Below are 22,740 nucleotides of genomic sequence, written 5' to 3'. Positions count from 1 at the left end.
GGTGAATTTTGATCCAAGAATTTTTGTGTTTGTTTTGTTCATGCAAAGACTTTTATCCTCCAGTTTGGGCCAGGGGAGGTTGTTTTTTCTTGATAGCAAGATCTGCAACAGTATATTTTGTTAAAGAACTTAATACTATATTTTTGTGGATTAATCTTTTATTTCTTTAGTCACCTCCAGGTGAGTCCCACAAGAATGTAATTCAAAGCATGTGATGTCCAGGTCTTCCCTTTTCCTCTGCTGTAAAATGAAAAGGGAAAGAAAATTGTTAAAACCCGTGAGGAATGGGGTTGTGAAGTGGCATTTACTGAAGAGGTGGCTTTCTGTCTTCTCTGGCTGCATCGCAGACTTCCTAAAGCACAAAGTGTGCGCAGGAACAAGAGCTGCAAACCTTCTGTAGTCAGAAAGTGGGGTTGGGAGGGACTGTTTGATGGGGATGTCTCTGACAGCGCGATTCAGTGACCTGGTGGGGTATGTTCTGTACCTACCTGTAGGTTATGGATCATCATCTCTCTGTCTCCTGATCTCTCTCTCTCCCTGTCTCTGCTGGAGTTAGCAGGCCAAGGGGACCAGCATACCAATGCTGTCCCTGTGCCAACCAGGAGTGAGGAGTGTGGACATCTGAATGTGTGGTCTTAGGTGGTTTTGGTTCCTGTTCCTCTCACTGTAGCTGCTTCCCAGCCCTGCTGAGGTGCTGCTGCTGAAGAGGAGCAGCAAAGCTCTTGGATGTTTAACTGTTTTTCTCTCCAGCTATGTGGAAACAGCAAGAATTATTACACTTGATTGATGTTTTTAATCCAGCAGTTGTATTTGAGATAACGGAACTGCTTCTGAGGAACATGAAGCAACCTTGCTTTACACAAACGGTTTTGGTAATCTCAGAAAAAGCAAATATACCTGTTTGGTTTATTTTAATCTGCCCTATGTTAGAATCGCTGTATTAATCACACAAAAGGTACAACGACGGTTGTATTCCAAGAACCAATCAAAACTGGGGGAGGTGAGTGAGGGGTGCTTGATGCTGAGCATGGAACAGGGAGCAGGCCAACCTGTCCTCCTGTCCAGCAGCAACGTGTTTTGTAATACCTGCATCCAAGAGTCATTCCTCTGCAAGTGGTCTTTCCTCTCGCTGTCTGTTGCTTGATGAAGAAGAGCTGCTCTCTTAGAAATATTCTGTTGTGGAGAGGAGGGGACACCCTCTGTTATTAAGATTCAGAATTGGTTTCCCACATATGCTTGATCTTGGCTCCCTTTTTAAACTTCTTGAGGAGGTTTGCATTTTGCATATGTGTTTCGTGACCAATGGGTAAGTTTTCCCTGCTCCTCAATTTGAACTTGAGTCTAAGAGAAAGGGTGTTAAACATCCTTTGGAAGTACTTTCAAATGCTTTAAAAATACATAAATCCAAATCTCATCTGAGACACAAAAGTGAACTACGTCATGAATTAATAACTTTAAAAATAGTTTTACAAATTCCAGAGAAGAAACACAAAGTAATGAACTTGCTCTTAGAAAGCTATTTAGTTTCAGAAAAATTTAAGAAATATTTTTAGTGTTTATGTGAATGATATGGAAGATGTTTCAACTTCTGTACACACAAGTTCCCAACTAAAACTAATACGTGTCTGTATGAATACAAATTTACTTTTGTTCTGGGGTGACCTTAGAAAATATCTGCATGAGGGTTCTTTCTTTTAAATAGCCTTTTTATTTGTAGTGATGAGTGAGTATCTGAGATATTATTTAATGTGGTAGATTTTTTGACATCTCGTATGAAATATTAAATACACTAGTTCTCATACAGTTGTTAAAATATTCTGCCTTCAGAGACTGCATAAACACAGGTAACTGAAAAATAAGCTATTCTTCTGCTCTCTTATTTTACATTAAATTCAAGATAGCTACTTTTATTAAACAGTAAAGTAGTTTTTAGCCAGAAGCACCAGGTTTAATGTAAAAATAGTGTAGTTTGGCATAGTATATGTGAACAATTTCTTAGAGTTAACTTTCAGATTTTGAACTAAGCACTTGAAAAAACAGAGAAGGTTTCCTGTTAGAAGCACATTGACTGCTTGATGCATCCTGCAGAGAAGTTGATGATCTGTGAGAGCCTATGGATGTTCTGCTCTCAGTCGTTTGTACATCTTCCCTATGTTTATTCTGTGAATGTTCAGGTGCTGTGTACAAACCTCAGAAGGATGCATGGATTGAAAAATCAGTGTGCTCGGGACACTGCTTAATACCAGGAAGTTTTCTAAATTCTAATGTAAGATAAAAATGATGATACTAAGACTTGTTCCCTAAAATCCATTGCTCTCAGGTGGGTTAAAGAAATAACTCCATCAGTACAGGAGACAGCTCTCTTCTATGGCTTTTTTTTAGTGTTTATGCAAGATAACTTTCTTCGTTTTGAGGTGTCGAAAACACCTGAATTGCATTTCACAGAGCCTTTGTGGAGAGCTTAAGTTAAAAAATATTATTACACTGAATTTTATTTTTGGTTGTAGCAGCAGCATCTTACAGATACGCAGCTACAAGCTGGGTAGGGGAAGCCGGTGGATGCTGAGGATCGGTCACCGTAGTGCTCTTACAGCTGTCCTTTACATCCTGACTGTGGTATCAAAGTGCAGCTGGGGCACTCATCCAGAAAAGTAGCTCCTCCTTTGCATCTCCACGTTGACAGCTGGATGGATAGTGACCCTTCCATGTTCCTGCTTTACTCCTGGATATATTTTTTTCATTGACTGAGGTGGTTAGCCTTGGTGCTGCAGGGGCAGTGTCTGGGTGCATGGCTCTCAGGGAGGTGAGTACTCTGACATCAGCCCATGTGCAGGAAGCCCTGGCAGTGGCCTTACGTGGGCTAGAGGAACTGTAGTTCCTATGCTCCCCCAGTTTCTCTTCTGTCTGTCCTCAGTAGAGGTTTTGTCAACTTGTTATCTTTCTGCAGAGAGGCCTTGGAGAGAGTGAGTTGTATGTAGTAGTAGCACAGGGCACTTAACTGGGTTCAGGGGCAGGAGGCGTTCAGTTACCAGATCAGTTGTAACAGCATTTTTGTGCTGCTCTGTGGAAAATGCAATGCGTTTGAAGGGTTTTGCAGACTACTCTCGTCCAACTGACTACTTGCAGGACATTTTCTGGATAATCCTGGGCTATTGATTTTCCTTTGAATCTGTTGGGATTCCTCATGTTCAAGGAACAGCCTCCAATTATTCGTGCTAATGGAAGAGGACCAAGTAATATACGCTGGCTGTCCCCTCCTTTTCTCATTTCAGTGTATCAATACACTTTGGGCTGCAGAACAATAAATAGGTTATTAATCTCCCTTGAAGAATGAAACAGAATGAAAACACCTTAATAGTATAAAAGGAATAATAATAATAATAATAATTTAAAAATATTAATAATTTTTGTAAAATAAAATTTGTCTGCTTCATGTTCCATTTCTGCCTGCAGATATTTGAAATTGTTGTAGCACATTCTAGGATGAGACAAGGAGGGAGGCTTGTGGTGTGGAGGCAGCTTGGAAAAGTTAGCTGCTGGGAACCTGACAAATTCTGGCATGAAGTATATACCATAGTATTTCAGTAAATATCTTCTGTTAGTTCTGGCTAAAGCTGTTTCTCCACTAAGAAACATGATCTTCATCTCTGGGCTAGAACCAATCACAAATTATAATGAAAATTGGCAACGGCAAGCATGAAAAGTCATTGATCCAAAAATTCATGAACTGTCTTTCATGTAGTGAGATTTCTTTTTGAACTTCAGCTGAGGCTCTTTCTATTTGCTTATTCTTGGTTTTGAACTTTTAGGAATAATTTTTGATTCTCTTCAGCCTTGGCAATGTGAAATAAAAAAAGAGGAGTGGAGAGGTGTGTAATTAAGCATGCAGCGTAACCGCATTTTTCCAGAGTTGTAAAAGGGAGGAGAGAAAAAACAGGTGGGGGGAGGGAGAACAAAAGAAGAACAGAAAAAAAGATAGGTGTTGCCAAAGTTTCTCCAAGGTATAGAAAATTTTCTACATTTCCAGAAGAGAACAGTTCAGGTTCTCTGTTGTCGTAAGGGACTTAGTAAAGTACATGTAAAGGTAGACAGCAATGTTCAACTTTGCACATGCTTCAAGCAGCAGCTAGTCTCCTACTGCTCATTAGGCATGGTTTTGAAAAAGAAGGGAATATACTTTATAATTATAAACTGTTTCTAGTAAAGAAGAAGAATGAAAGATGTCTGTTGGTCTGTCACCCCTTGGAGAATAGGAGGTGTTCTGTTTTATTGTCCCATTGTGGGCATTATCCGAACAATTTAACTAACAACTTCCAATGTAGACTAAATTGTCTTACTCCCTATTTGGCTACTGGGAACACTGGAGTTTTCTGCAGAAAGTGATCTTTAACCTTGAGAATTAATGAGAAGATTTCAGCATGTTGTGCTGATAGCTGAAGCTTCTTACTCAACACTCATGAAATTGGAAAGAGCTTGTTTGGATGCTGTTAGTTTTGTGTACTCCCCAAACTTCACAGCTTGCCAGACCATTCTCTGACCTACCCCTAATGAAAGGTCAGGCACAGCATCGCATCTTCTTGCAGAGAGCTGCGCTGTCTGCCCTCCCATGTCACGGGCATGGCAGCTCCGCAGCTGTGCATCCCCTGTGGATGAGGAGGGTTGGTGACATTTTGTCTCATTACTTAAACACGCAAATACTTGGTTTGTCTTCAGATATTCAGCTTGAGATCTTTATGCTCTGTGCTTTGCCTTTGAGCTCTATTAGTACCTGAGTGCAGAAGAGCCTTGTGCTAAAAATTGTCTACCTAAGCACATGAGGTGGCATGACATGGCCTCTTCTGAGTTCTGCTTGAGGTCTTTTACTCTTTGTTGTCATCAGTGGCAGATATGAGCTCAGCGAAACGCTAACTTGCAGAGATTTGATAACACTTTAAATGACAGTGTGTTTCATGAATGTACCAACATGTTTCTAATAATCCTAGTAAATGGTTCTGTTATGGAAACAAGAGCAAGTGCCATTAAAACTGCAGAAGCTGTTAGTCATTTTTAATAGTTGTTCAGGACTATGTTCACTCTCTATCTTATTACAGTTGTTAGCTGTAATTTTTTTTTTTTCTGTGTTGGAAACTTGGTAGTGTGCACAGAGGCTATTCCTTCCCACACGTTCGTTCTTCTTTAATTTTTGTGTATATAGCTATGAAAATGTATGCACAAATAATTTCTGACAAAATACCCCCTTTAAGTGATTGTAGTCAAGTTTTCTTGGTTGTCATAACTATTATGCTTCAGTTAAATATCCATCTAAATAATTACTCTAATAAAGGTATGTGGATTTTGGGTAACGCAGGTTCAGATCTATCTCCAGGTGTTGATATTCCCAAATGGTAGCCTTCTCCAGCCTGACAATGACCTGTGAGCTGCATGTAAGTGATCATTTTTATATCTCAGAAAAACCCCAGATGGGTGTTTGATGATTCCTGTACTTGTCTGCAGTGGAGCAAGGCTGGAGCCGGCCATGCTCTTCCCAGCCTCCGGGAAGGAGAGGCTGGGTGCCCAGTGCCTGCTTAATAGTGAGGAGGTTCTCCACAGAAACGTGGAGACATGCCAGATTAACAGCCAAACACTTTAAAAGATGGAATATTCATCTGATGACTGGCAAAGAAATACCTCTTCCCTCACTGTTTCAAACATGAGGTAAACAACCATCATACGTAACTGGTTCGCTGTTCACATAGTTAAGATACCAGTAGCATCCCTACTGCCACCTGTTATTTACCATATCCTGTGTACACACTGGACTATTCGGTGATGGTCCCATTGTGATGTCTTTACTAATCCAGAAGTTTGGCTGGTTTTTTCCCCTTCTAAACCCCGGTAGAAATGCTGTAGGTTTTCATTCCTCACTGTTTGCCCGGGAAGCGGCTGGTGAGTAGGGTTTCCTTCACTGAGCAGGAGCCGCAGAGGCTCTGCAGCCGTCTGGGCAGTGCAGACCATTACCTTTTTGAAAAGTCAATTAGCACCGTAATTCATGAGCCAGTGGGTGTGGCATTAGGTTCTGATGGAGAGTAGGGAAGGAGATTCCCCTACCAGCTTTGTAAGGACTTGTGTAACAATAAATCCTTTGTTAATTACACACCTGCTGAATTGCAATTAAGCATGCTTAACTCTTTGGTGTCTGGATGTGATCCACATAGGAATTCCCACCTCACATGTGAGGTGATGTAGTGATGTACGAGGCTGTGTCAGCAACAGATGTTGAGAGAATTTATTCTAGGATAAGTCAGAAACAGATATAGACTGACAAGTAGTTCTGAAGCCCTAATATCTGGGACTGCAGAGTAATGGCACTTCTGCCCACCCTTTTTCCTCCTCGTGTAAAGGCACGGTGGTGGCCTGGGGACCAGAAGGGGGTCACAGCCTTGGCAACCACAGCAGGTTTTCTCTGGCTGAAAGTCACTGATGAAAGAAACGTAACGTGTATTATACACATTATATCATTCCTGGTTCTTCCTAACTGAGCTCTTCAAGTTAAAATCTAAATCCTATTGTGGCACCTATATTTCTTCCTTTCTGTCCAGGAAAAAGTTGCAAACTTCTTCCTTTAAGTGAGCCTTTCTGAGGCTACCGAAAACAGCCCATAAACAATATATGGTTTTCACTTCACTTCATTGTGTTACTATTAAATTTTAGGGGATTTTTCAAAGTTGTGGCAAGAAAAACTATGTGCCAATTTTCTTCCTGTGTATCACAGCGGTGAAGCATTATCAACTCAGTTATTTGCTGTCACTGCAAACCCTTGCCTGCACTGCAAAATGACTTGTGAATGAAGATGCAAAATACAGTGTCGTCATTATAGTATAACTAAGTATCAATCCGAGTCTTATTAGCAAGGCATGATCATGGATGTAAGCAAAAAAACTTTAGCAGCAGCAAAGATGCTGCTGCTTCTGCTGTCGCACAACTGTGATGAAGTAAGGAACAGATTTTGCAAAATTTTGACATCTGGGGGACTAGAAGTGCATTTGTCCTACATTTGTAGCAGTAGTGTGAAAATAGGTAATCCAGCATGTTTCAAGGAAATTCATGAAGAATGTACCCAAAAAAACCTGAGACTGCAGCTCATTAAAATGTACTGAAACATAATTTTTTGACAGAGACGAGTAGAACATTTGTAAGACCTGACATTTTTGTCTTTTCTTTTGGCATGCAAATATATTTGCATTTTAGAAAAAAAGCCCAGAGAAAGGAGACGGAGAGGGTGTAGGTAATTAAATTTTAATTTCAGTTTTAAAGATCTTTCTCTAATTAGCTTTAAAAGTCAGTGTCTAAGTAAATTGAGTTTCAAGGTGCAATCATCTTTTTCCTCCTGGATCTCAGTATTTAAAAGTAAAAAGAAAGAATAGTAGAGAAAGAAGATTGTTATTTTAAAGGCCTTTCAAGATAAGGATTTAACATTACCTCATTACTAAAATATAGCTGTGGCAGGTTGATGTTTTCTTATTTCTGAATTTCGAAGTCATTGAGCAGTCACGGTTGGGAAAATGGAAAACTTAGGTTCTATAAAAGAAACTGAAAATGATACTAAGAAGATAAGGACTTTTCTTCTTTCTTTTGCTTTATAATAAGACTTTTTTTGGTGGCTTGGTTGTATTCTTTTCACTACTGTGCATTTTTCCAGAGATAATCTTACTTTTCTGTGAGTCATTTTTGATCATAGGCATGCTAATATAGTGTCTTGTATTTCTTAAACATATGCTAGCATGCCATGGGTTTTTGTTTGTATGTTTTATACAGCCAAGTGTAGTTTCTCTACATTCATATCATGGTTAGGGACATACGCACACCTGTCAGATTTTGCAGGCTGGGTGTAAGAGTCCCATGACCTGCCTCATTCACCTGCCAGACCACACTGTGCATTTGTAGTGCCATGGTATAGCCTCTGCCTCGCTCCTGATATGGCTGCCTGCCAGATCTCCAAGTGCACGGTATGAAGTGGTATGAAGAAGACAGAATAATTGTGATTTGTCGTGATTTTAATGTGCGAATGCTTATAAATGTGCCATTTTAAAGCTAAAGAAATAAGAAAGCAGAGAACAATATTTGATAACATTGGAAATATGTCTGTGAGGAAGTACATAAGCTGTTGTTTTAGATGAACAGCTAGAAGAATAACTGAAAACAGTTGGGTTTGTACATGAAGTAGTTATAAATATCTGGAATTGTGTGAAGTTAACAATGATTTTTTTTTTTCCCCCCTATAAGAGGAGTGGCAGTCTTGTTACTTAACTAAGAGTTCTGAATGTAGAGAAATGCATTTTAGAAGTTGATGTTATTAAGCATAAACATATTTTCAAGTAGAGAAATGCTAATTATCTAAACTATGTAATCTTAAGCTTTCTTGTAATTTTGAAAGGGAGAGCCGTGACCACTAGGTAGTTGGCATTTGTAGATGAATGATGCACAATTGCTGTAATATTTGCAAATGTTAAAGCATTTGATAGAAATTTAAGCATCTTGGAAATTCCAAGTTAATGTGAACATAAACACTTCAGCATGGTTTGAAAATCAGCGTAGAAATCTTAAAAGTTGGAGGCAGTCTTAATCTGGAGATTGTTATCCAGTAGGGTGTCATGAGGATTCCTGTTAGTTTCGGTTTTATTTAACATCTTTAAATTTGGGAGAAGCAGTACTGTAAATAGTATGTTAATTAAATTTCCAGATGTTGAAAAGCTACGAAAAGAGAATAATACGAATGGAGGAAAGATAAATAACTCAATAGAGAAGTGGTACACATACTGGAAAAATATAATTTAGTTCACTCTGAATAAATAGAAGCTAACATAAGAATATAGATCTAAACGGAACATATATGTTAATTAACAAGACAAAGATGCTGAAGTGAAGCTATAGAAAAAGTTTTAGGATTTCTGTGGATATTCTGGATTGACATGACAATAAAATACCCAAATGTAATTATTGTTGACTATGTATTAGTGTCAAAGTTCGAAAAAAGACAGGGAGGATACTTCTTGTAAGGCAGCACTGAGGGTGTTTCGTAAGAGAAATACACTATTCTGGGTGTCTTCTGAACAAGTTAAGACCAGAATAGTATTTACAAAAATGAACAGTAATAGAGAATTAAGAGAGGCAGAGGTGAAGTTATGTGCTGTGTAGCACTGTTTAGGGGAGAAATGCTATAAGAGAAAGAGAAATGCTATAAGAAAAGAGAGTTTTGTAAGTGAATGGCAGATAACTAGTAACAGGCAGATAAACTTGGAGAAAATAATACAAATTTAGGAAAAAAAAATTCTGAAGATTTTGACCCAGTAAAGAGTATTCACTTTGGGAAATGCTGCAAATTCTTTTATTAAATAATCATTACTTAAAAGTGGAATGGATTCTAGGGGAGAGAAAAAATACTTGTTTGGGCCATGAAGAGAGAGTTGGTGATGTATATATATATCGTCTTCTTTGCTGTCATGTCCAAAAGTATGTTTCTGAAAAGATGGGCAACTGGTAGGTAGCCTTGCAGTGCTACGGTTTCGCATCCCTCCCAGCAGCCATCCCCATACAGCATGCCTCAGTTTGCTCCTGCAGGACAGATGATGCAGTTGTCTGGGGAGTAGTTCCTCACCTCTTGGAATTGCTTTTGGTTTTAGTATTTTTTTCTTTTTTTGATTCAAGATGCCTACAGTTGATTTACGCTGTTTTGTTAATCTTGTAGAGAAGTGCTGGCTTATGTTAGCTGCTGCTAGGGTTTAATGGAGTTTGTGGATAAGTTCACAATCAGCTAGTTTTTGTCTCCAAATGTTTTTCTTCTATCTGTACTCCAGTTTACAACAGCGTTCAGTGGTCTTTGGAAGTTACCATTGTCTTGTCTCTAGAGATTTCCAAGAATGAAAGTTGAACCAATTTGGGGATTTGAGCTTTCAAAGGTCATAAGGGACGTTTGACTCTCACTGTGTCCAACAGTGGAACGAGGATCTGAACTGAACCTACTGAAATTGGAACCAGAGCTTGGGGAGCTGTGCTGGAGTGTGAAACTCAAGGCTAATCTAAATACTTTAAAAGAGGTATTTCAGTTAAATATAGACAAAGTCTTAACTTGTAGTTTTAAGTACTTCAAGCTGAAACAAGCAGTCCTGCTTTCCTGAGCTCCAGGATGACCCCGATTCATCCTTTCTCTTGGACTCTGGATGAGGATTTGAGCTGTACGATGAGCTGGATGGGCAACGCAGGCAATAAAACCACTGAGTCTCTATCTCTCATCTCCAGACTGGTATACAACACACCCTGATGTACATACATATCTATGGGCTCACTTTCAGAAACCTGAGCAGCTTCCTTGTTGAAAAGTACTCTTTCCCACAGAGTTTTTTGAATGTATGGAATCATCATTTTCCCAGAGAAGTCTCTAGAGTGTGGAGAGACAAAAAAACCCCAGTCCTTTTCAGGTCTACTCATCAGTCATGGGCCTGATGGTCTATGTGAGGTGGCCAGAAATGACCATAAGATCATTTTTCATTTCTGTGCCCTAAATTCACTGCATGCCAAATTGTGCAAGCTGCCAATGGCGCTGAGGAGCTAAAGCATCACTTGAAATCTTCACAGAGTAAAATTATGTTGTCTATGCTATATAAATATATATATATGTATATTTCTAGTCATGTCTCTAAGCTGACATCTGAGAAGAAATTTGTATGGGAAGGTATATATTAGCTCTGCTCTGAGAGACCACCATCCTTTGTGCTGAATGCTGGCATGCAGGACGATGTGTTCAGCGTTATGGATGAAATTTGCCAGATCCTCAAATGCTTTTGCTCATGAGCACATTTGAAAATCAGAGAAGGTGATGACCCTTTTAAAATAAAAATGGAATTGCTGGCAGGAAGGGAAGGTACAACTCTGTGTTCTTAACATTTAAAGATGGTTATAAAATGTGTATTGGCTGGTTTTATAATTTATAGTGAAAGTGCTGTTGCTTTTAATAAAGTGAGTCTTCCAGTCAGAATTTCATGATTATGAATGTGAACATTTTGTTATTCAGATTGGATTTATTCTACAAATAACCATTTTCTAGCAGAACTGTGGCTATGTACGTAACTTAATGGGATTCTCTGTCACACATAATTCTTTCTGAAGTTACAGTGTTGGACTTGTGGTTGAATACTTCAAGTCCTTGAATGTGGCTCAAGAACTGTGTTAGTGGTAACTTTCATGAATTTTAATTTAATTTTTCCTTAATTCTGAGACTTTAAAACTTCCTGTAATTCATTATTAGATTTACCGTTTCAAGTGCTTATTTAAAAGGCACCTTAGCTGCAGAAGCAAATCAATATTTACAGTGCATTAGTGCCACAGAGTATTTGAAGCCTTGTGATTAGAGTTCATTGCTGTTTTATCCACTCTTCAAAGAAACCACAGACTTCAAACGGTATCAGCCATCATCCTGGAATCAGTGACATTGCATTGGTCCCATGCGTACTTCATCTTGTGGTTTAATTATTAAGTTCCCTTACTTTGATTTTCCTTTTAATATTTCAAAGTATATCCTCTTCAAATCTATAAATTCAAGTAAACCAGAAGATTGTAACCAACAATGTATTGCTAGAAAAATCTGTTCAATGTATTCTTTTATGTTGTTTTAATGGAGAGTATCAAAACTGAATTAGAATGGTCTCTCAGAAGAGAGTTGGGGAGAGGAATGCAGGAGATTATATTTACAATTTGTGGTTAACATAGCATGAATAAAATTTAATTCTTGGATTAATACCTGGAGTGGTATTGACCATTGCTAAGCTGTATACACCAGAGCCAGCTCTATGTGCTTGTCCCATTCTGGGGGGGGAGGGGGGATGATATAAAAAAATTACAATATGTTTAAATTTCTAGTTTAACTGGGAAATACATAGATCCAACATACCTGAATTATTGTCTTTTATTGTGAAGTTTGGTTACTAATACAAATCACTTTTCCTTATGTATGGAACCATTTTCATAAGGAGACTAGAGCTGATCACATTGTATCTTTACATGGACAGAATACCTTTTTTAAAAAGATTTGGAGAAGTGTTCAAGAAATGCCTGAAAATACCTCAATAACTAACCTTACTAAAATGAAACGGGTCATATTAAAGGTGGCTCATCAGTGAATAGATTTCGTAGAGAGAGTTCTCATGTTAATGTTTCCTCTGGAGAATCTTAATATTTGGGAATTCTGTTGCATAATTCCTGTACTGTGAAAAGTCTCTGCTACTTGCCATGGTGCAAACCATCAGGATTTCGCTACAAAGCAAAAGGCAAGGTAGTGACAATTTCTTGCTCCTCTCCAGAACTGCTGACTTGCATTCTGGTTTCTTCCTTTATTCTTTGTTGGCAATTTGGCTTCTCTTCTTATAGAAGTTCACCCAAATGAACTTTTGTTTTGTCACGCAATTTGAAAATAAAGTGTAAAAATACAAGAACATTTTGCTATCACTGTGCTTATATATAGATGTATGAGCATAAGGAGCAAGTGAACTCATGTTTGAAAATTGTAATTCTCTGTTGTAGGGTGGGTAGCTAAGGCAAACAGGATAATATGCATGGGCTGCTGCTTGAACAAATATAGATTGGTATTTTTCTTAAGTCGCACTACAAACTATAGAGCCACTTTCTTGGTCAGCCTAATCTAATAAATGAGAGTGTATGTTTAGGGCCATGCCAGCAGCACAGGCACCGCTGTTAATGGGTCACTTCATTACACGTTGTGGGGCCATTGCTGGGACTGCAGCTGTGCCACCTTTGTTACAGAGATCTCTTGCGATTTGATAGTATGCTTTTATTATGTTTGCCATCTAGGGGGAAATGAGAGGCTTTACCTTCAGCTGCTTTGTGAAACTTGAAGTAGTTGAAGACAAGGCAATCAAAGAAAAACCCCTTATTATGAATTTATGAGTATATACTGAGTAATCAAAATTGAAGTAGCGTTGACTCAGACCATAAATACTTTTCTGCATAATTAAAGTTATCTTTCCTGAAATATTCTTTTAATTACTTCTAGTTCGGTTATACACAAATATATGTGTATATGCATATGTATGTGTATAAATATGTGTACACATATTTATAAAAGAAAACGTTTTATTTGTTGGAAATTAACTCTTAGGAATATCTTTGTTAAAAAATTAAAAAAAAAAAAAAAATTTCGGAGGAAAGAGAAATAGTCTAACAATTGTGGGGAAAAAACCTGAATTACTTCTTTGTTATTCTTGCTGACCAGAATGAACATGAAATAGAGTGACTGGTTTGGTGTTTGGTTGTGTAACACTTGTGCATATCTCAGCAGCACGAGTCCTAGTTGATAAAAAAAAATAATCAAAATCTCACATATTTTCTTTGTGTGGCATGACTTACTGTGTTTCTCAGTGTCTTTATAATGCCGTGCAAAATAAGATTCTTTATTTTAATATTATTATACATAGCATTAACATAAAGATATTGAAAAGCTTAAGACCAGTCATTTAACAAATTCCTGTCATTGTGTTTTCCTGCTAGTATTGCGAGACATGCACCTTCATCTTCTTTGGGAACTGTTTCATCAAAGCATTAAGACATAGTCCTGGTTTTCATTCTCAGCTTTTGCCCAGCGTGCCTTTCTGCTGCTTACGTGCCATAGCTTTCACCTTTTCCTTTTCCACCTTGCATTCAAGGTTCCCAGTGCGGCAGTAAAGAGAAATACAACTGATAAATCACGTCCCCTCCGTTCTGACGCTGAGTGGGAGAGTGCTAAGAGGTCACATATACAGGCAATGAAACTTATGTTTGGGCAAGAAGACTATAGATGTGTGGATATTTGTTGTAGGATAATAAATGAAATAGGAAAAAATTAAGTTGTATTTCAAGAGAAACTAACTTTAGTGTGCCAAAAGTTTCCAGAATGGATTTGACCTCTACATATATATTAAAAAAACCCCACCCTGTCTCTTTCCAATCAGTCTACCTGCCCACTGCATCGTTTATTACCGATGAAATATTTTTGTCCTGACAGTCATGCCAGCTGGAAGGCTAAGGGAATCAGGGTAAATCAGCACAGATCTTGTTTCAGCTGTCAGGAAGAGGCAAAGGAAGAATGCAGAATAGAGAGCAGTGACTTCCATAAGTTTTCCGAAAGAAATGGAGAATATATTTTAGAAGGTGAGGAGACTGCCTTTTGCTGCAGAGAGGCTGGTGTGCAGCTTCTTGCAAGCATGTTGTGTTGGCAGTGCCCATGCTGCAGTTGTGGCAGTGGGGTAGGAGACATGTCATCCTAGTCCACCCTTTACTTTGTCACCAGGCTGTTGGATTTGGGCCTTTGGCTACTTGCTTTTTAAAATACCTGTAAGTCACCTTAGCCTCTTAGTTGTTCAAGCTTATGCTGGTTTTTTATTTTACACAACTGACAGATAGTAGTGATGCTGTGTTTGTATTTGTAAAGCCAACAAGCTGTGCTAGGTTCAAAGAGTTTGGTTTCACCCTCATTTTCTCCTTGTGTGGCCAAGCGGCAAGGCTATGGTTTTGAGGAAACAGACCTTGCCCTTGAGGAGCTATGCTGAGGTCATTTACTCCTTACTCTGTGAAACTACATTTGGTCAAAACCAACCATCCAGAGCTTGAAAAAACATTTTTCCTATGTGAAAAACATTTTAAATCCGGGCAGTGTTTATTTACTGTCTGTTTTATTCTTCAGATATGCCTCTTCATGTCCGACGTAGTAGTGACCCTGCACTGATTGGCCTCTCAACCTCTGTAAGTGACACAAATTTTTCTTCAGAAGAGCCTTCACGGAAAAACCCTACAAGGTGGTCCACAACAGCAGGCTTTCTCAAGCAGAACACCCCTGGCATACCGAGTGCTCATGAAAGAAAGGTATATTTATTTCCCCCTCTTTATCCAATAAATGACAAATGTGCATGAATCTTGAATTGTTGTTTTGTCCTTCTCTTACCCGCTCCTGATTTAAACTTGTGTTTTCTGATGTTGTCCACCAAACCCCATCATCATCAGAGGAGTGTTTGAGTTGCATGCATATCCTGCCCTTCAGAGTCTCTGGGTGATGCGCACAGCAGGGGCTCTAAAAAACTTGATTTTTGCCATTAACTGTAGTTGAAGCTCTGATTACTCATTACTTTGCAAAGCAGGGCCTAAATGCTGTCATGCATTTTCTTTGAATGCAAATAGGCCGTGTCTATAGTGATTTTTACTGATCTCCATAGAAGTCCTAATGTCAATGAATAATCTGCATGCCCACAGCTGATCTGGTCTGTCTTTCTGACACAGCATTGCTAGTTTTTACTTTCTGAGCCATTAGTCAAGTAATACAAAATACAAATTGCAAATGCTGTCATTGACAGATGACAAGCTCATTGATAACATTCTTAAAACTAAAACAGTGAAATGTAGAGTGACTATTTTTTCCTTCATTTTTTCAATATGATTTCAGTATCTCTACATGAATTGTATTATTAGCTAGAGAAGTCAGCAGGAAGCTCTTTTCTCAGTGCATTATTGAAAAAAAAAAACTAGAAGAAATATTCCTTTTCATGAAGCCCCCGACATTGCCCATAATTGTGATGGTAACTTGCAGACAAACTCAGAAGGAAGAACATACATAAATTTTCCAATAGAAGCGAGTAATTTTGAAAGAAAGTTGCACTTTCAGTTACCATTCTGACTGCACAGCACAAAATCCTTTTGGAAAATATGCAGCTTATTATTATAGCTATTTGTTTTCTTTGTTATTATGAATTCTGAGTAGTATAAATGCAAACTAAGACCCTGCAGCCAGGGCTCCCACACTCCAAATAAAGAAGTCTTCACATGCTGCTAATGAACTGAACTATCTTCAGTGGGCTTTTGGTTATTTCAGAACATCTATAAAAGCACAGTGCTTATAGGTGTTGAGGTCCACATTCTTACAGAGGTGTCAGTTTAACATGGTATTGTTAGGTCTCTGCTTGATCGGGATTTCAGGTAGGTGATGGTATATTTTCTGTCACTTGTACTGGTGTGGCATAGAAGTGCATGTTGTTTTGAAAAATGTCTTTTATACTATTCTGATTTGGAGAGGAAAAATTATAATCTAATACATTTGAAGAGTTAACATTTTAGTTAATTTTTCTGAAATTATAATGAGAACTGCAGTTCATTACTCCACAAGCATAGATATGGAGGGCCACACATAGCATAATCAGATTTCTTTGGGTGTCTGAAGTTAGAAGAAATTGGAGACAATTGAACAGCAGTTAACCTTTCACACTAGTCTTCTTGCATCATTAGTTGTTCAGCATGTACTTTTAATTTTTGTTAAAATATTTCATGTCTACTGGAGCATGGTGACCAAACTGGAAAGGAATGCATATGATCTCAGATAGCGATGGTAAGCAAGGCACAAGAGAACATTAAATTAAGAAAGATTGGAAAGAACTAACGTAGGTTAGTTAGTACAGTAGAAGCTGATAATTTCTTTTACGTTTTTTGCACACTGTATAAGTTGATCCTTTGAATAGAGTAGATCACTGAGTGCACTATTTTTAATAGATAGGATGCAGTAAACAACTGGAATTTAATAATTGGTTGTGCAACATGTGTTAGACTGGGTTTTTTCCTGTTTTCAGCATCTTAATTTCTTCATGTGAGTCAAGATATGTAGTGAATCCTATTTCTCTTAGGAATGGATAGTAAGAATTCTCCTTTCCTTTCCCAGTATTAGCAACAATTTCATTTGTAGTATTTTTCTAAAAGGTGCATTTTTTAAGTCTCTGTCACCAATCACTTGCCAAAGTACTAACACTGAATTTTTACAAATGTATTTTGGTTATTTGAACTATAACAAGTCCTCACTACTTTTCTTATGTTAGGTTGTTTTCTTCAGCTACTCAGATAACAAAAAGAGATGGCTGTGCTTTGTTCCAGACTGTTTCATTGATTATAGATGACACGGACATTTCAAGCAAAGCAATGAGAACAATCTTAATTTTCTGCTCAGTGCATTGGGCTTGAGCACCCATATATCTTTTGTGGGCGGTTGGCACTACGTAATGTTTTCACTGCAGTTCTCTCTCTTGACAGCACAAGAACATATGTTCTTGGGCTGAGATTTGCAGCACAGTTGTAGATTAGCAACTTTGCCCCAGCAGTATCTTGCAGAAACAAGAAAAGCGTTTCTGGGAAGGTTGCCAAAAGCTTCATCCACCTACTGACTCTAAGAAGTGACATTACTTTCAGCCCGTCACCTCTAAAGAGAAATAATTGACAGGTAGAAATCCTGTCCAATTTTTGGAGGAATTAGCAGAGGGAAACTGCATGTATCTGGCAGAAGGGATTTATTTCTCGGGGGCAAGCGAGAGAAGGCTCTGTATTGGTGTTTGTTTCATTTGGGGTAAGAAGAATTTGGAATGACAGGAAAATGGGCAGATGCCCAAGTTGAGATGAAATGAAGGGGTGGGAGTGCTGCCATGCACTGAAGGCTGTGAGGAGCCAGGACATATGCCAGTAGTTCTGGGCAAACAGAAAGGGAAAGGGCACTGGGGAAGAGGAAAAATGTGGGACGTTTGAAGGATCCTCTTGAAGAAACTGTAGTGCTACCTGTAGGTATTAGGGTAGATGAAGCAGGACATCAGGCTCTCCTGTGTCCTTAGGGAAAGATGAGAATGACCAGAGAGGGACAGAGTTTGGTTTGGAGGGGCTTGAGCAGGTCCTGCAAAGATTTGAATGTGTGTTGAACTTGAGATGGATTTCTACTACAGTAAGTAGGATGTTTTGGTATAAAACCCTTGCACTAAACTGGACGTGCTCTCTCATCCATTTTTCATATAATCTCTTTATAAAGAAACTTACTTTTTGTTAGGATATTATAATACATTCTGTGTTTCCTTAGAATTGGGATCTCGGTCGTTTCTGGTTTCTGCATTGTTCACCTGAAAGAGCAACTTGAAACCGGATGTTCTGTGTCCCAAAGTACTTATTTATTTAAAGAATTATTATTATCGATTATTTACGAGTTATTGTAGTGTTGGTAACTGTACTCAGCTAGGAAATTCCTGATCTCATCTATCCTTCCCATGAGTGGTCTCAACCAAATGATTAGGTCTCCTCATCTGTGCAAGTATTCACAAAATTGGCTCATGATTATCAGCAGCTTTAGTAGGTAAATTCACTTACCTGGATTTTTTTAAAATGGAATATTAAAATCACTTTCAGATACTTTTTTGTGTGTGAGAGACATATCTGTATTACCTAGCGACTCACGGCTTGACTTAATCCTGTCTTTTGCTTCCTTGAGCTATTCTAATGAAACAAGAAGAAATCTTTTAGTAAAAATATCTTCTCAAAGGCCTGCAGTAATACCTGATTTGCAAGCTGTAATTTTGTTTGAATTGTGTTGAACTGTACGGCTGAACAGATTGTATGCAGCTGAAGCATATCATGTGTGCTTTTTTCCACTGCAGCATGTTTTTTGATATTGTTGTTTTCTGAATAACTGTTAATTTGAATCACATTCTTAATAATTCAGTACCAAAGCCTATTGGCTTAACTACCTGCCCTTCATAGATGTGAGCTGCATTAATGAAAGTCAGGTTTCTTTTCCCTTAGATGTTTGTGTTAATGTATTGGAAGAATATAAATGCAACAACCAGATATGTTGCATCTTATAACAACTGTGAATTAATTATCCCATATATTTTCCGTATCGTTTTTAAAATTTGCATCTCCATTTGTGGTGAGGAATTGCATATCATTACAAATTAGTTTTCTGTTTTGATCCTGCTTCTCTGAAAGTCGCAAGGCTTATCTAGTTAACCTGCCTTGCTTAATGCAGGGGTATACCATGGCTAACTGGCTTATGAAAAATTTCCCACTGTGACTTTTCTGAATTTGATTCATATATTGTTGCATCAGAGATAACAGCATTGGTACAGCAGAAAGAAGTGAGAAGGAGAGCTCAAGAGAGAGCAATGAGAGAGAAAAATGATTGTGCATGGGCTTCTGTGCCTCTCTCGCTCCTGGGTTCACCCACCTGGAGCAAAGCAAATGGCATGCAACGTGCTCTGCGGGGTGGATCAGCAACAGCAAACATGTAGCTGAGTGTACTTGGCACATAATTTTTTTTTTTCTTCTTTTTTTTTCCTTTGCCATTTACTCAGCAGCCAGGTTTTTTTGCTTGTTTGTTTTTAAATGGGTTTGCCCATGTATATATTTTGAGGTTGAAAATGGCCATGCCTTGTAGGAACAATTATTTTTAGGATGTGCTTTCTTCCTACTTGGAAACCTAATCTTTTGGGGCTCTGTAAACTGCAGAGGAAGAATTTGAAACTGTATGGGAGTGATATAAGTTTAATCTAGTGTCAAATCCATTACCTGTAAAGCATTGTGTTTCATCTCTTCTTGCAGGTATTTTTGCTGTTCCTATGGGCTGACACTGATGAGTACAAATTTTCAGAGTGTTGGATTGTAGGTTTTTTATTTATGTGAAAGACGCAATGCTTTCTAATTCTTTGTAAACAATAAAAAAAAAATTCTCTAATGAAGTATGTCTAGATAGGAGAAAAGCATGCATGCATTATACGAAAAGCTTCAACACTAATGGTATGTCAGTGTCAAAATCAGATTTAAAGTGAAAATCAGTTTCATTTAGCTTTGAGTCTTTTTAAACACAGCTTAGTGAAGGTTGCTTTATCACTGTCACCAAAGACATGGTATTTCAGCAGATTTTAAATATAATGCAGAGGATTGAAGAGCCCTGTATTAGAACTGTGTGTGTGAGTGTCATTTTATAGCCAGGGAGTGTGAATTGCAGAGTATAAATTGATTAAATTGACTAGGGAAGACTGTGGGCTAAAAGACTGGGCATCATTCTGGGAACAAGAAACTGAAGTGTTGCTGAGGCTTCTTGGGAACCTTTGTCTCTGGTTTTTCCTCCTGCAGAAGGGAGGTAGTGTGTACCAGATGAACAGTGTTGGTATAGTGCTGTAATACAACAGAATTAGCTGAGGAGTACAGGGTAAATGCAAAGAGCCTGGCATTTCTGTCATGATAGGTTTAAAACCCCATGTAATGAATGCATCTTTCTGCTTTCAAAATAAAAATGCAATGCTTTAAACAGAAGTTCTGAAGGATTCAATGGCCATCAACATTTCTTCATCCAGGTTTATTTGAGCAGGGCTTTTCCCTTTCCAGTGAGACAGTCGTGGTTCTTGTCATTTCAGATGTGATTTCACATAGACTGAAAGTAAGCGAGAATGAGAGTGAGTTATCACAGATGATGAAAAAGAGTGTTTTAATGCAGAAGATGTTGTTGTAGGAGAGAGATTAATGGAAATTCAGAAAGCAAGTTATATGTATCAGTTTTCTTTCTTTGTGATAGTAACTCGTTGCTGGCAGCTTGTCATGTGATGATGAAATAGAGGAATTGTACCCAAACAGGCTGCAATATAAAATAAACATAGTATGTGTTATTTTTGTCCCGGGTAATGTGTAAAATTCATGACTTCCACAGCATCACGAACAGCTGAGGTTGGAAGGTACCTTTGGAGATTGTCTAGTTTTTGGCCTTTCTCATCAAAGCAGGGTCAGCTTGAGCAGATTACTCAGGTCTGTGTCCAGTTGGGTTTTCAGTATATGCATCTCCAAGGATGGAGGCTGCACTGCCTCTCTGGGCAGCCTCTTCCAGTGTTCCATCACCCTTATAGTAAGAAAGTTCTTTCTTATGTTTTGATAGAATGACTTGTATTTCTTTATGTGCCCATTGCCTCTTGTGCATTCACTGGATACCACGAAGAAGGGTCTGGCTTTCTTTACCAGAGCAGCTAGTGATATTTTAGTGCAATAACAAATAAAAATCTCTATGAAAGAACTCAAAATTCCTAACTTTCGAAATGTGAAAACAAATATAGTATTTATCAGCAGCAGCAGTCTGGGAATGAGAGACACAAAGTGAAAAAACCTTGCCTAGTGCACAGAGAGGTAACAGCCAATATGCATCACTTGATGCTGTGCTGTTCTGTTTGCTGAGTACTGTGTACATGGACAGGATTCAACTGTTTGCATCCAAAAGTCAGTCATGATGAGGTGTGTTAAGAAGCAGGAAAAAAGCCAACAAAAAACCCCAACAAATCCAAAGTGAAGGTGTGATTTTCTCCATCTCTGTTGTTTTACCTGGTTTTGCTCCAAGTCATCCATTTGTGGAAGCCCATCTATAAAATTTCCTCTCTGTCCCCCAAAAGAGACAGATTATTAGTGCAAGATACTAGAGAGATCTGAGAGCTGAAGGCTTTTTTTCCACTTCTGCTCTGAGGCTGCGTCTGTTGATCACTCTCAATCTTTGTTCTTCGTCAGTAGCGTAGGAAGAATGTGTATTTTTCTCCCGGTGCTGTGCTATCCCATCTCTCTCTCTGTGTAATGGGTGAGCAATGTCTGGTCCATAGGTGAGGGGACATGGTACTGCATCACAAGCTGGGAGTGCCAAGGAGGGTCTGGATGAGAGAGTCTCTTAATGGTGATGAAGGAGTGGTGGAATGTGCACAGGTTGTTTGTCTTTTCACTTCAGTAAATGCAGTGTACAGCTCCTTTCTCTCAGACACAATGAAAGCTATACTGAAAACAGAAAGCTCTCAAGTACATTGTATAATTGAAGTTGTAAAGAATGGCTGACTTTTTGTCTGCCATTCATCTAAGGGACTGTGTACTTTGCAAATTCCCATTTTTAAATGTTCATCTCTATTTCTTTTAATTTTTTATGTTCTTGCAGCTCTCCCTGGGTTTGAGGGTGAAAAACTCTGGGCCTGAAAGAGTAGGTTGATAAAAGATTTAATAAGTTTTTTGGGGGAAAAAACCCCCAACGAAGAAAAGTTAGATATTCAGGTTTAGTGATTTTATTTTTTAAAGTTTAGGCATACACATACATTTTCATTGGCAGTAGTTGGATCTGGGTTTTGACCTGCTTTTGTCTATTTAGTTGTAACCCACAGCCATGCATTTACATTATACACTTGTGGTTCAAGAGTTTCTGCAGATTCATATATTTGTCTGTCTTGTTTTCATATTCTCAAGGTTGTGTAGTGGTGCAAAGCAGGTTTGGATTTTGGCTGAATGTGTAGCTAGCAAGAAAAAGAAGTTTAAAGTACAGTCCAGGTTGCGGGCTGTGCTTCCCTACTTCCCTACAGTGTTCTGACATGAGCCTGCACAGCTTAAACAGTGATTATTTCAGCCTTTTTTGCTGTATTTGTTGTATTTTTAAATGTACTTTTGTCATCTTGCAATGAATGCTAATCACACGAGAAGACAAGGAAAGACAAGCAGGGAAAGTAGTCTCAGGATAAAATTCAGACCCATACGTGGAACTAATCTGTACAAAGGAGTACTATGGCTGGGGAGGAGATGTTAAGCTTTAATTAGTGGGGAAATTCAGCTCCAGTAAATACAGGATTTCAAACCAGGAACGCCTAGTCACCTTCTGGGCTTATTCCTGTTATGACTAAATTTGGGGCTGAAACAGATGTCACTTAGCCTGGTTTTGTTTCACAGCCTGGCAGAAAGGGGATGATCATTCTGTGCTACCACCCAGTTTTATTGTCTCTTTATAAATGAGCTCTTCAGCTCCTGTATACAGATGTCCAACTTGAGAGCATTGCCTGCTGAGCATGTGAAGTGAAAGAAATCTGGACAAAAGCTAAAACCATAAGATGGAGAATGATGGGAAGCTGTTCAGTGTGAGAAAGGTCT

General features: G+C 38.5%; 1 protein-coding gene across 11 annotated transcripts in view; it reads left to right on the top strand.

The window, feature by feature from the left end:
- The window catches only part of PARD3 (par-3 family cell polarity regulator), a 461,320-nt gene that overhangs the window by 171,674 nt on the left and 266,906 nt on the right, over positions 1-22,740 (top strand). For all 11 annotated transcript variants that reach the window (XM_049798455.1, XM_049798452.1, XM_049798450.1 and 8 more), the window contains exon 4: positions 14,708-14,886. In XM_049798455.1, coding sequence (XP_049654412.1) covers positions 14,708-14,886 — 179 coding nt within the window. The remainder of the gene's footprint in view (positions 1-14,707; positions 14,887-22,740) is intronic.

The sequence above is a fragment of the Accipiter gentilis genome, chromosome 4, assembly GCF_929443795.1.
Source record: "Accipiter gentilis chromosome 4, bAccGen1.1, whole genome shotgun sequence".
Taxonomy (NCBI): Eukaryota; Metazoa; Chordata; class Aves; order Accipitriformes; family Accipitridae; genus Astur; species Astur gentilis.
This window is presented reverse-complemented; position numbering and strand designations above follow the sequence as displayed.